Source organism: Apus apus, chromosome 1 (genome assembly GCF_020740795.1).
Source record: "Apus apus isolate bApuApu2 chromosome 1, bApuApu2.pri.cur, whole genome shotgun sequence".
NCBI classification, from domain to species: Eukaryota; Metazoa; Chordata; class Aves; order Apodiformes; family Apodidae; genus Apus; species Apus apus.
Genome location: NC_067282.1, coordinates 193741722 through 193757144, shown reverse-complemented (window position 1 = coordinate 193757144; position 15423 = coordinate 193741722). Strand labels below are relative to the sequence as shown.

Sequence of the window (15423 nt, the reverse complement as noted above, 5' to 3'; positions counted from 1 at the left end):
TAGCAATACCAACTTAATTTCAGGAACCTGTGGTGTGCAAACAGAAAGAGAAAAACAAAACAAAACAAAACAAAACAACAAAAAAAAAGACACAACCAAATAAGTCAATATATTGGTTAACAAAATTGGTCTAAAACAGTGAGGTAGTTTGAATAGGGGCTCCCAAAGGTTCTCGCTCTTTTATTGCTATAGGTAAAAAATATTCAAGGACAAAATAGAATATTAAAATTTGCTTTACAAACATGTCTTTATTATTAAATAAATATGTAGCAGCTGGCAAGAAAGCAGAACATCCTTCTGTTAAGTAACAGTGTATATGTATGTATATGTGGGAGTGTGTAGTTATTTCTGTCTTACAGCAAATTTCTATTTTATAAGAAATACAGACCTTTTACATAGGTATCCCTTGATATAGAAGAACACAGTTTTGAAAAAAGGAGGGACACATGGGAAGGCATTTTCAGTTTGTGACAATGTTTTTGAGCTTCCAGGGAAGCGATAACTTTTCCTTACTTTTTAAATGCAAAAACACCAAGACTTTTTCATAGTCGTAAATACTGCTTTGGTTATTACACTCCCAGTGGCTTTGACCAGTCCAGCTGAATTCTCTAACCCATTCTTACCCCCATCTGTATAACAGGGGATAGTAATACTTACCTATCTGTCTCATGGGAGTGTTATGGGGATTAATTATTTTGTGTTTGAGAAGCACTTTAAAGATTAAAATTCCTAGTCAACTACTCAGTATTGTTATTAAAGCAGAATCTCACTAATTGATGGGCATTATAATCCACACCAAAATTGGCAGTGTCCCTCCCCTCTGAGCAAAAATTTAATAATAAGGCTGTTGAGCAAGTTGTCTTATTACTAAAGCTTAATTATTATAATATAAGATTCCAGAGTAGATTTACTAATGTGGTGTGAAGTGTAGATAATTACAGCTAAACTACAGTGAATAAAACAGATGAACAAACACTATCTCTGGTTTTTGTTCCCATAAACTGGCAAGCAGACTTATCAGCCAAAGAATGCAGAAGTCCCACCCACAAATCTTCTTTTTTCTTGTGGCTACCTATATTTCCATCCAGTTGGTGACACTAGAAAATAAGCACTTAAAATACAGGGCCTTAGAGGGGGCAGGCATCACTCTGTCTTCACAGCATCAGTTTTTCCTTGCTTCATGTCATGAAGAGGAAAAAGCAATTCAGTAATACTTGCTGTGTCTTCAGTTTTCCATAGGATTAAATCCCATCTTATGCTGTTGTAGCTCAAAGGCATGTAAAATCCCTCTCCTGCTGCTTGTTTCTCAATCCCTCTCATTTCCAAACGTACAACAGACCCCAAATACTAGCCAGACTGAATGACCCCAATGTGTTCTTAATCAGAGGTAGCTTCCCTACATGTCCATGGTGGTATCCTTCCAACACAGAGCTCTGTATGGAAGGAGACAGTATGAAGGCACAAATCATTATTCCTGTGGTCTGGGCCAACAATTGTCATCATGGAGGTTGTGCAGTCACTGCTTCAATGGCCAGATTTCAGTGGGTCTAAAACCTGTTCCACATCTCCTTGGCACAGTCAGTTTGCAGCAACGACATCCCCAAAAGAGAGAACAGCCACTCATCTACATTTTTACATTAATAGTCACTTGGAGGGGTCAAACTACTTCTTCTTTAGAAAGACCTGGAAACTGTTTTTTGTCCTCTACTATCTTGACAGGAACAAGAACATTTTTTCTTTGTACCTTCTGACAAAGACTCCATCTTTAAGAATATCAACTGAACTTCAGATACAGTGGCTTTTAACTCATTTACATGATTTTTTTAATTGATATGTGGTTACTCACGTATAAAAAGTCTGGCTCTTCAGCTTTCTTAAAAGAATCCATAAAAAGCCACCAGCTCTTTTAGGGACGAAAGCACATCCGTAAAAGTACGTAAAGTTATACAAAAATACAAGAAGGAATAGAGCTGTGTCAGAAAAGCTTTGCCAGCAGCCTGGAGCTGTAATACCCAGGACTAAATTAAACTAACAGGACCTCTTTTGACTCTAGTCATTGGCATCTGAAATTTGGTGTCTAAATGGTCACACAGAGAGCAATATGAAATAATGTGATTCCAACCACGAGCGAGGAGAAGGCAAACTCCACAGCTGCTCCTGCCTCTGCCCTTCTCACTCTGCCATCCTGTGGTGCAATTCCCAGGGTGATGCTTCATGGCCCAACCACAGGGAGAGGTTTGCAGAGCTCATGGCTTCTGCCAGATTTCTTATAGCTTGATACTCCTGGCTTGGGAAAAAACCTTCAGAAAATGAAATGCGTTTTCCTTTACTTTGAAAATATGAAGTAACTGTCACTCTCCAACTGATGCCTAATGAACATGATCATAGAGGATGTTATACTTTGTTGAGCTACAACAGCACAGGTGCAACCCAGAATTTTAAATATCTGTGTTTTTTAAACATGTAGTTTGTGTTTACTCGTGAAGAGATTAATATTACAATGTGACATTTATTTATTCGTGCACTTCCATCTCATTATACAGTTTTCTGAGAAAATTGTCTCAGCATCCAAAAGATATCAGATACCACAATAGCCCCAACAACAAGCAGGGTCCCAGGGTCAGCTCTGCACCTTCTGTGCGCAGTGGTAGTGAGTCTGAAAAGACTCTAAAAGAGACTAAACTAATTCTGCAACTTTTACCCTAAAAGGACAGGAATACTTATTCATGAGCTTTGTAAACAGGGATGTGTTCAAACCAAGTTATTTGTTTTGCTTCAGATCCTGCTGAGATCCTAAGCAAGAACCACCAACACTCAGTGCCTGCCAGAAACCATTTTCTGGGGGCGTTTTATATACAGTCAGAATGCTCTGATTTCTTCACTTATTAAATACATTTTACGTATTTTCCACATACCTTTAATAATGACAGCTATTTATTGACCAGACAGGATGTGATGTCTACAGTTAATGCCCATTTTAGCTGTGATAAATAATAATTTTAATATTTAAGTTTAATTAAGTGGGTAATATCCAACTCTTAAATTATTCAGTCTCTGCAGAATGTTTTTCATTAATACCACACATTCTATTAACATATTTATGAACACCTTTTATGACTTAATGTGGCTTAATTCTATTAATAAAAACTAATTTTAAAGTAATTATCTTTTTTAATTATACACTAGCTTCCAATGTAGATTTTCCAGCTCCAGCATGGCTCTGGAAGAGAACTGCTGAGGTTTCTGCAGCTTCTACTCTACTGCCTGACCACACAGAAAAAGTAAAACCTCTTTTACTGAAGGGATGAAGTTCTTTTGCCTGAGTAGTTCTGATCTAATAGACGTGTGAGCTGCTCAGCACTTCAAAAAGGGTACCAAACTGCCTGAAGGACCTAGTGAATGATAATGTGTGGTTAGAGCAACAACCCTCCAGACTAGCACTTAGGCTGTCCACAGACAACACTGATGCAGCAGTGAGGAGCTTGCTGTGGAGGAGAGAAGCACTGCACAGGCTGCAGCTTTTCATTTCAGCTGTTCACAATGTCAGTGACTCATCCTGTAACATTTCTGCAGATGCGTTACCTTGATCAAAGGAATAATCAAATGTATCAGGTTCACTCAGATTTGTGATCATGATCATTGGTTTAAATATTTAATATATAGGACTGTTTGCTAGATCCATATCTGTTGAACAGGCTAAAATACATCTTGGAATGAGTGATAAAACTGTGTAGGCATAGTCATCTGGCCTTGAGATTCACAGACAGAAGATTATTACAGTAAATTAGTAAATTGAGTTACTAAATTAATTTATCTACTTCAGATCTGAAATATAACTTGTTTGTAAGTGTGGCTCTTGATTATTTTTCCCTCTCCCATTCTGCACTTAGGTAGTTTTTTTCTTGCGTAGAAAAATTCTCTCTGTTTATTCTTGCTATTGTAATGGCAGCGTTAAAATTATCTTGGTCCTGTTTTAAGGTGTGGCTGATGGAGAGAGTCAAATGCTGCAGTGCTTAGGCGTTATTACAAAATCACTCTGCATTCCTTATGGATGTGATTTATATTTAAGGGGTGAACAATGGCAGGGTAACCAGGAGAGGGCTAAAGGTAAATGCAGAACCCTAAGATCATCTAAGTCCTGGGGACAATCCAGTCCATGTGCTCTCCAGGGCAGAAATCCTGAGTGTATCTGAATTCATTGGTTACTTCCTGTACTGGCCAGAAAGATCTCAGACCACTTATTTGCAGTGACCTATGCTTGCTAAAAAGAGCCTGATGTGGAGCAATGTCTGTAGCTCTCCATGACCCTCCAGTCAGCTTTGATCCACAGCCTTTGAAAGGGCTTCCCAGAAGGAGCTCCCAAACATTGGTGGTGTACACATTCAACAGAAGAGCAGATGTCTATTTCCAGCTGTCTTCTGAGTCAACTCTGTATCTCTCTCTGACTCTGTAAGGCCAGTAAATTATTATCTGAAGTGATTAGGACAGTAAAATACTGGTGAAGCCATAGCATAATTAAACAAATAGCTCAAGGAAAGGGATTTACTGAGGATACACTGAGCATAGTGTAGGATCAGAAACAGTGCAGAATAAGAACTGGAACTCTCCCAGTCAGCTCAGTCACTTCCAATGTGTCTTTGTTTGCCATCTTTAAAGAATACATTACATAAAAAATTGAAAAGTGCTTTCATCCATAGTGCTTTCTACAGATTAAAGCCAGCACAAATCAATGTGTGCGACTTTTGTTTCAAGGAAACATTCAGCATGTTTCTAAAGGATTCTTTTAAATTTTCCCCTCACAATATGCAGTTCTGCCCTCTCTTCACCAAGTTTAATTTTTCCCTTTCTCTCTGTTCCCTTAGTTCCCTTAACTCCAAAAACAAGCAATATAGTCTCCTAAGCTTCTGCAGATTTGGTCTTCCAAGCATAACTAACAATACACTCTTTCTGAAGTGTGTTTCAATAATTCCCAAATTAGAGCTCTGAACATGAAAGCACTTTTTCTAACAAACCTCCGTGTGGAGTACAGAAATGGTGATGAAAGTGAATTTTACCTGACTTGAGATCATTCAGAGTTTCATCAGATGGCCCTTGCAGGGACTCTGTGAACATCATCTCTGCTTTAAAAGTATTTGGGGCATCTTCCATTTAATATCTAGGTAAAATATACAATGCAAGATGGATATAATGAACCCAAAGGAGCTAAACTGTTGCTCATCAGTAATGATTAGTGAAATTAAAAAACGTAGGGCATCAGAGTATAAATGGCTCTGGGAAGTGAATAAAACAGGGGGTAGAACTCTGCTTCCTGGTGTTGGAATAGGTCCATGACTGAATTTTCTACATGGAAAATTAAATGTTTGAAGTCTGCAGCAGAGGTAAAACTACTTCATCTACCTACTATCTTCATCTACCCTATATATACAGTCACATCTCTTCAGCTCTTGTGGACATCTGCAGAAGTCATGCCACCAATAGCTCCCAAAAAAAGTCCAATATTCCAATATTAGCCCACTCTTCCAAAATTAAACCACCAACAAAAACAGAAGTGCACAGTGACTTTGGTGGCAGAAGGCTAGGCCTGGCATAGTTTCATACTTTAAACATCAGTCTTTCTTAACAAATCATTCTACTTTTCTCAAAACAACAAATAAGAAGTTCAGAAGTAAAAGATGCAAGGACTCAGATGCATGTTTGCTTCCTATAATCTGTCAACTCAGTCAGGTTACCCTGACCAACCATCCTCAACCTTTGCAAAAGCAAATGTGCAAAAGCCAAAAAAATAACTAGAAAAAGAAAAAATCCACTCTTAAGCAAAGTTACATTTACAAGCTACTACAAGCATTCAGAATCACTGTGACCTTTCTGAGTGCAAACAAGCAAGCAGTATAATGCATGTGGTTACATTAAGAAAGCAAGAAGTTAGATTAGGTATTCATTGCATCACAAATAAACTTCACAATACCAAATGGATCACTCAGCTGCATATGTAGGGAAGGAAAGTAGTTCATATGCCAAAATAACTGAGTGTGACCTGGATTTATTTTTGTAAATTTACATGGCATCCATGTCTTTTTGCAGATAGAATCAACACTGCACCCATGGCACACTGCCATTATAGCATTTAAAAAAAAAGAGTAAGGACAATGCTAATGGTGAACAGGCTATCCCACCTGGATTTGCCCATGGTGACTGACCAAACAATGGATCCTACCACAGCAGAAGGCACCTAAATCCACTGATGTTTATTTCCAGAGCTATTGGTGCTGAGGCATTTGAACCTAGATAAGATCAGTGGAAGGGGAGCCAAACAAAGGGTAATTTTAAGCCAAGCAAAGTGTAATTTGTGAGAAAACATTTGTAAAGCACTATTGAATAATTAACAAGTGTAAGTTTATAGCCAGAAGTATGGGTATCTGTAAGGTAGGGACAGAGCCCATTGCCACTTGCTTTTCGGGAGAGGCTGGGAGAAAGGGTGACATATAATGGCATGTTTGCATGAAGCTGACAGCTGGACAGAAAGTGCCAAGAGCTTCTCTAACCATCAAAACCTCAGAGAATCTTTTATTTCAGGAGACAAAGGGTGCTGTGTGTCTGGGTTGTGGAAGCTCCAGGATGAAAGATTAAAGACTCCCTAAATAATCTGAAATATCCCTCCTTAGAAGGTGTTAAAGGCAAGCTGCAGGAGACCAATACAATCAGGAACATCACAAACATGTCAAGCTATAATGAGAAAGAGCCAAATGCATTCCTGGTGTAACACTGCCAACATTAGTGAATACTCACCAGGGGACAATTTGTCCCATTTTCATTATTAACAGCATCTATAAGAACTTCTTTGCCACCTTCTGGCAATGCATAATTACAGACAAAAAGGGGGGGAGGAAATAAAGCACCATATTTTAATAGAATCAAAAACCCTTTGTTTTCCTAGAAAAATATTTCTGAGAAGATATGAAAACAGCTACTTAGATATTTCAGGAAATGTTTCATTTGGACTACTGGAAGTGTTCAAAGCTTTAATATATTGACCCTTATCCACATAGATTGTGGAAATTAAAAACACATTGAGATTTTATTATACTTCAGTAATAAAATGTCATTTTTACTCTTAACATGACTATTAAATATTAAATAAACTAATATTAGTCCTTTATGGTTAATTTCATCTGATGATAATTCCCCCATTCTTGATAAACTACCAAGCAATAATTTAAAATCTTTTTATGCAAAAGGAGAACATAATTACAAATGTAAGATCTAATCTCTCTTCACCTGAGATCTTGGCAGAGTGGATAAGCACAGCAAGACTAGAGCTGACAGAATCCCAGAAGGGCAATCTGTAAAAAAAAACAGAAATATTGCAGGAAATTAAATAAACTTGTTGGTAGGCTGAGTTCTTTCCTCTGACTTAGTACCCAGAAAGTAAGACAGGCACATCACTCTTCTCCATTAGTAGAGTCAGGTTTCTTTTGCTAGTTGTTCAGACATAAGCTATCAGCAAGCACTGGATCGAGGTGGAAGACGAGACTTAAGAGAAGAGCAAGTAGATTTATGAGAGCAGTATTCATCTCCACTCCACTGAACGTGTGTAAGGTGATACAGCAAAGCAAACAATTCACATATGTGGCAATTCTACCTCAAACAAAAAAAAGCCTTTAGACAGAAAACTGCTCCTGATGTTTTCCCCCTGTCACTTCCTGCCAAACGGCTGCGTTCATCTCCTGCTTGTCCTCCTACACACTCAAGATCTTGTGTCTGTGGTGTCTCTTACTCAGTTAGCAATTTACTCCTTGCCTGGGAGTTATGTGAAACAGGTTGTAGGTGAGTCATTCTTACACATCCCATGGAGCAGTGCCACCAACCTGCATGACAATAGCTCATGGAAACTAAAAGCCACCCAGAAAACACCTACTAAATTACACCAAATCAAATGCCATCAGTGTGACAGATTATAGTGCTGCTCCCAGCTCGTTTATCTTGTCTAAATTAGTAGGTCAAGGGAGATTTTCTCCCTTCAAAGCAGGGAAGAAGGCATCTATCAGCCTTCAGTGCAATGTATACCTTTGAAAAACAATTTCTCCCACAGTAAGGATCATATTCATAGTGACAAAGCCAGAAACAAATTTAAAACTACATCGTCCCTAAATCTCTCCTGCAGTTTCAAGCAAATGTGATCTCTTTCACTTCTGCTTGTAAATTGTTTGGGCATTGGAGTTCATGCTCTATTAAGCAAATACTTTCTTCAGTGCCTCCCAGAGCTGAAGGGAGAAAAGAAGTAAAACTGCTGCACTGCCTCTGGTTTAGTAAGTTTGCAAAATGTTTTGAGATGCTCTGGAATAACAAACAGTAAAAGTAGGTTATGTTCACACTTAACACATACATTTTATAGAAAGTTTAAAAACTGCAGGGAAAAAAAATGTATTTATTTAAAAATATTAATAACTCTCTCCAAAATGCAGCTATAACCTCAGAATGAGCATAAAAAGAAATCATTAGTTTAGTTGCTCTACAGAACAAAATTTCTTTCTCCTGTTAATGTTTGTTATGGAAAAGCAGCCATTTTAGTGCTGATTGAACAAGTCCAAATGAACCTTTATGTCTTGAACACAGCTCCTTAAAAGGTTTTTGTTTAGAGCAACAAATTACTTACCTTACTGCACTTTGCTAGTATTTTTGTAATTTCCCATAATGTTCAAACATGAGGGGAAAGTCTGTCACAGCAGCCTCACATCAGTGTTTTCCTCACTAGCCAGTGATATATCACAATGGCTTGCTGACAAAAATGTCTACCAAGGCTACGGATGACTTTCTACATAATTTCATTAGAAAGAAAACACAGGTTAGGTCTGGTTTTGGCTGCCTCAGATTGATGGTACTGAAACCTTGTAGAAAGTCATTTTGTCAACTTCTTACTTGCAAGTACCATACTGCCACAGAATATGAATGGTACCTGTATTTCATAGCAGCTTTTCCCCCAGCCACTGGAAATGCAGCCTATGCAGGTGCATCCCCAGCAAGAATGCCAGGCACAGTATCTTAAACAAGTCTTAGTCAGTGGCCCACCTGGGGCTCTCCCACAGCCAGACTTCCCTTCAAGCTGCAGCTATGAGTCTTCTCACGTAGTTGGCCAAGTTGCATTTTTTCTTATAAAGTTTTCTGGGGGAGAGGCAGAAATCCAGTAATGCCTGTAATATAGCATGTCCTAGTTTAGATATATATATAATTGCATTTAAAAAATACCTGGATTCTCTTTTGTTGAGATAGGTTCTCACCCACTACGATTTCTCACTGCAACATTTGGCGATTTCCCCCCCTCTCTCTAAAAAAGGATGTACACAAAATATTAAAATTGTCTAGAGAGACTGTCCATTAATAAATAGTTCTCTTGTCTCAAGGGAATAAAAGAGCAGGCTACCCAGACCCAGATCTCCTCCCCTGTGTGTCCTGGTGCAATATCACCCTTTGTGCCTCAGAGGAGCTGCATGCGGTGTCTGCCACCCTGGTTTTGAATGGTGGCCACCAGGTTTGTCCTTCTGGATGAAAAACAGCTGATTTGAGCATAGTGGCACATTTTGCAATCTTGTTACCTGAAAGTATCTTGCTGCTCCAGGCCACTCAATGTTTTTACTGAAATGCAGCTGATAGTTGCTAAAGTGACAAATTATTCTGTAACTTCAGATGCTCTCAGTGCCATGGGTGAGGTCTGGTAATGACCTGCTGCTCTTCACTGCCACTCAATGAAAAACATCATCTCGTGGACAACTGGGAAAGAAAACTGTAGCTAGGTCAAATACATTGGTCATTCCAATGCTCAGCACCACCTCTACCTTGAGAAGGTGTGACAATGCCATAAAAAGCACAACCATATTTTTCTAGGGCCCAAGGTGGCTCGTTTAGTAATAGCTCAGGTACTTTGCTGTTACTCACAGGCAGCTTCATCCTGCTCAGCAGAGTCCTGGATAGTTGTAGAGAACCAGGCAAAGTGACTTGGACCCAGTGCATGGTCCTTGACTCAAGTGTTAACCAAAACAAGGTCTCCTGGATTTCAGACCCAAAAAGAGCAAGGGTGGGGGCTGCACCTTCCCAGTCAGGCACAGCCTGCAGTCCTGAACCAGGAGAGGAGATAGTGAAGAGCAGAAGTAAAGCAGCAGCTCATCAAAGCAGATGGTTTTTGTAGGCAAGCTCCTAAGAGCTGATCTCTCTACATGCATCAGCCTTCCTTTTCTTTTTTCTTGCTCAAGTGCCAAGCACGGAGCAGATGGTACATTACTCAGCCTTAACTGGAGGGTAAGAATGTGTGATTTAAAAATAAATAAATAAATGAATAAAATCAGTTGAGACCCTCAGTGCATTTAGATTCCCAGCTCAAAGTTTATTTGTCTTACATAGAACTTGTACTTTCTCCCCTCTCAAATGCTAATCCTCTCTACACATATGCTCATTATGCAAAAGCATATGACAAACACCATCTGGGAAAATAAATAGCTCCTCAGCTAACCATGCTGCTCCCTCCCGTTACGTCACCCACCTCACAATTGTGTCTCCTATTTTTATCTGCAAAGCAGCAATCACTCAATCAAGCTATTAACTTAAAAACGCCATCTCAGTCAAGAAAGCTGCAGATCCCAGGCTGGGTAATAAAACTCATTCCATTTTTCAAGATGATGTGCATCTTCACCGTAATTTGAAGGCAGCCATAGCACTGAGAAAAATAGATGTATCTTTTAAAGGACAGTTGATATCACTGAGCAATACTAGTCCTGACCTGCAGAAGCCCATGCTTGTTTGCTAGAAGGTTACTTTTTCTCCCCCCATGAAATACTCAGCTCTTGCCACGAGTTCCACCTCATCTCCATGGATCCCTGAGGTAGTCCTTCATCTCTGACAGATTATCGCTCATATCGTACAGAGCCAGGCAATGGTGCTAAATAGGGAATGACATTAGCCAAGTTCAGTGATTTCTCTAACCTCCCTATAGACGGGTAAGAATAGAGATCATGCTGTCATTGGCCATGATGGATTCATTGTCTGCTGGAATGTTAAACAAAAGAAGTGAGGATTGTGTATCCAAGAGAAAGGCATCTCAGAATATTCTGGTTTGTACCAACGGATTTGGAAAATCATCATGATTCTGCAAAGGAGATGTCTGTTTAGCTAAATTAAACAGGATCTGCACAATCCAACCATATTGTGTTGAGGCTTAGCAACCAGGAGAAATTCCAAATGCACAGCCAGGAGAGTGAGCGGCTGGGCTGCAACAGAGCGGCAGAGCTCTGCGATACCCTGTACGAATTGCAGGGCCACAAACACTGCAATATTGTATCTGTTTGGAAAAAATACGAGACAGAATTCAATGATGACCTTATCTCAGCTACAAATTCTTGTCAATTACTATATGCTTGTAGGGACATGTTTAATAGATGGCAGAAAGTCCTTCTCATTTGTCCTCAGAGACAGCACTGATATTGCCCAGCTAAGAAATCCATTATACGGCTACAAAAGAGGCAATTTGATTTCATGAGCACGTGCCATTATTATTTTAAGAATAATTTAATAGAGGCAGAGAAAAGCAGAATCAGTATGGGAGGAAAGAAAAGTAGTTTTTCAGCATGTGCAGTTACCAGCCCTGTAGTTCTTGATTCTTCTGGACTTTTTTATACTGGGGGGAGGTTATTTTTGGTTTTCCACCCATTTATGCCCCTTGGGGTTTTGCTTCATCTAGGAGAGAGGATTTTAATTCTGGCATATGGTTTGGGTGTTGATGTTGCTCAGAGTACATATGTCTCTGCAATACACACACAGTGCTACTCAACACACCCTTAACACTCTTCTCTTTCTTGTTACCACAGACGAACCAAACTCCTGGAGTGCTCCCTCTGCCACCTCCCCAGGTCTGCCGGAAGTAGCTGTTTCCCTTGACGACATAATCTCACCATTATCTTCATCACACATAGCCCCACCCTCTGACCCTTCTCACCAGATAAGCCCAGAGGCAACATGGGATATCAAGAGGGAACACGATGTAAGGAAACCAAAGGAGCTTTCGGTGAATGGTCACAAAAAGAAAAGGTTAGGAGAACAAAGAGAAAGGTCAGCAAGTCCTAAAAAGGTAGACAGGTCAAAGCATGAAGACGTTTCCTGGAAAGGATATTCAGAAGGTAAAAATAAGACCACTGATGGTGGCAGGCCCACCTCAGAAAGCAAAGTGGTGGGACACAGCCTTAGGATTGAGGCTGGAGCAAGAGAGCACGTGTGTGCCGGAACCAGTGATGAACAGTTTGGGAGGCTGAGGAAGCCGGAAAGCAAGAGAGGAGGATCTCTTAACAAAAAAGAAGATCACAAATCCACAAATACCAGTGAGAAGAAGTCAGCTGCAGCATCTGACCATGTCAAGCTTGAGACAGGTTCTACCAAGATGTACGGTAGCAACCGCTGCAGCTCACCTGGAAGCGATATGGACCACAGCCAGAGGGACCCTGACGGGAAACCCAGCGAGTTCCCCAGGAAGGGACATCTCCACTCCATTAGCACTCGCAGCACCAACACCACAGTTCGAAAGGCAACGGTCTCCCCAGGGCCATGGAAAATCCCTGGCTCAGATAAGCTACCTAGCGTCCTGAAGTCTGGTACTTCTGCCATGAGCAGATAAGCAAGGGACTGTTGCCCTCTAACTGGCTCAAGCTGACGCAGAACATTCTTCTTAGTTTTTGTCTCACATTGGTTTGTTTTAATTTATTTTAACTATCACACATATACACAAAGCATTGAGGAATGAAAACATTAGTGTGTAATTCCATGACAATGTGCACAGTATCTAATAAGTTCAAAAGCATATAGTCCACACGGAGATTTAAAATCGACCCTAAAGTCCCAGTTCCATTTTAGGGACTTTGGCAGCTATGGAAGAAACCAAAACAATATGAAGGACAGTACATCAGAGAACAATAGTGCAGTGTAGCTTTAGCATTTTTTTTCCCACTGCATGAAGGACTTGGATTTCATTCAAACTTTTATCAAGAAACTGGAACAAGTTAGAGCAATCACAAACTGGAACATCGCCTTAAATAAAACTGCACGGAGCAAGCTGAAACCGAGAGAGGATCTTTTCATGGAGCTAAAATATTGTAAATAAATTGTTCTCGACATATCTAGACAGGGGTTAAAGGGTTTCTTTGAAGCATCGTTTGGAACTGTACACCCATGACACGTGTCCACTGTTAACCCTTTGGGATATTCCACGTGATACCCGGTAGCATAGTTCACTGGGCGCTATGGGAGGAGTGGGGAATCCAGTGGATTAGTTTCTGTGATACCATTTCTACTGCCATTTTTGTGAACAAACCATGTTTCTGTACATTGGAAAGGAGTTAGGGTGGAGTTGTACTTGCAAATTATTCTAAAAAGCAATTTACTACAGATTCCCCAAGTCCTGCAAGGTAGCACACAAACCAATTGGTCAAGTTCAAAACCCAGACGTCTGCAAGGCCCTTGCAATGAAAGGAAGAGTGCTACAGAGAAAAAGCTGCAGTTTCCTTAAGGAAAGGCCTTTTCCTCCTGCAGAAAACGAGAGCTTCACTTATCAACAGTGCTATGTTTCATACCCGTCTGTTTAGTTAGGACACTCTCACCTTTCATCCCCTCCGTTTGGCAGAGCAGGTGCCTTTCAGGCAAATGTTAATAATAATTAGACTGGTTTCTGAAATACTGTTGTCAGTGTCCTCATATATTTCCATTCTTTAAATGGTTTCCATTTTTTAATATTTTTTTCTGTCTTCTTTTTTTTTTTTATCTTTCTTGCTTGTCTGTTTTGAATTTCAAGCCTTAAGTGCCAGGTAAACATTCCAGTCTGCCTTCACAGGAAATAACTCCAAGTTCAGTCAGTCAGTCATTATCTTGTTTCAAAAAGATGTGTGTTTGTCTGTGTACGTGTGCATATGCTTATTTGTCTGTCAAAATTAAAACAAAATCCTGGGCAATAATATATTGGTAATTTTTAAAAAAAGCCAAAAACAAAACAAACAAACAACAGCAAAAAAAAACAAACATAAAACTAAATACTGTCAAAAACTCATATTTTAAAGTTATTGTTCTCTAGAAATCTTAGTTCCTCACATGCTCTGCTGAAAAATTAGAATTGGCTTTGTTCCAAGAAGTTATCACATTACTGTATGTCTCAAACATTGCACTGGACTGAGAAATTTATAGGCATGTTTCTTCCTGTTCAATTATTTGAAAAGCCTCAAGTCAAGGATTTTGCAGCTTTCAAACTTTTTTTTTTTTTTAGAAAAATCCATTTATGATTTCTAAAAAAGCACAAGTCCATGTAGCTGTTTATAAAACTCTAATTTAATGGGAAAAAAAAAAAAATCTTTATCCCCTGAACTAGAATTCAATCTAATTTGTCATTAATTTATTGAATCTAATTTTGGACAATGCTTCTGTAGCGTAGATGCGCGTCCCAGTATCTTATTTTTATGTATAAAAAAACAAACAACGAAATCTGAAAAACAGTTGAGATTATGCTTGCATAAACTCTAATTTGCACAGTTCACAGCTACTCCTTGTGCAGTAATTGCTTTATGCGGCTGTAATCGATAACCTGTGAAGACAGCACATCATCTAAACCCCATTCCAAATAATATTTCTGTGTAGTGTTAGCTGTGAATTTACCCTGTACAGCTCTATCTCTATAAATATAATTCCATGTATTAATAGTCACAGAAAGGCTGTAAGTGAGCAACTATTTTTATGAAACGCACCACTATGGATAAATTAACTTTTACAGAAATCTTGTTTACTGTATGATATTCTAAACCACTGTCAAATAAAATATATATCCAAAAATCTTTTTTTTTCAATTGTACATAGTCTGTGTTAATTTTGAGTAACAGTCTTCAGTGTTACACTAAGAATCATTTCCACCCATGTGAGTAGAATTAATTTCTTACCCCAAAGAAGGATGAAATTTATGAATATACACATAAGTGACAAAACAAATTCTGTATAAGCAAGTTGAGGTGTATGAGGATATCCAGATGTAGAGAAATCATTCCCTTGGTGGAGAAACCTGAGCTCTGACTCTCCAACCAGACCCAGGGGACACAGGACCAGGGTGGCCAAGCTCCCAGCACTAAGAGGCAACTTCTGAGTCTACACTATATATGTACAAAAATAATTCAGCATCTCTAACTAGCCTTAGAAAGGTTTGTTTACAAGCTGGGTGAAGGGGGCATAATTTGATTTCCAGTTTACAGAAACAGTGTCAGAAAACATTATAAGGGTGTAAAAATGATGGTAACCAGACAGCCCCTTCTGGAGCATAATCTATCCTTCATCAAACAGAATAGAAAAATTCTCCTACCCTTCAGTTAGGCAAAATGAATTACCAGTTTAAAGACTATAGGCACCCTAAGATGCACT

The 15423-nt window shown here is 39.3% G+C and overlaps 1 protein-coding gene across 11 annotated transcripts in view; it reads left to right on the top strand.

Annotated features, from left to right (window-relative positions):
- MAGI2 (membrane associated guanylate kinase, WW and PDZ domain containing 2) overlaps positions 1-14861 on the top strand; it is a 735815-nt gene extending 720954 nt beyond the window's left edge. For 9 of the 11 annotated variants that reach the window (XM_051637734.1, XM_051637680.1, XM_051637697.1 and 6 more), the window contains one exon: positions 11853-14861. In XM_051637734.1, the coding sequence (XP_051493694.1) occupies positions 11853-12652 (800 nt within the window). In that variant the 3' untranslated portion in view covers positions 12653-14861. The remainder of the gene's footprint in view (positions 1-11852) is intronic. The other 2 variants (XM_051637707.1, XM_051637725.1) reach the window with 1 other exon arrangement.
- The last annotated feature ends 562 nt before the right edge of the window (positions 14862-15423 follow it).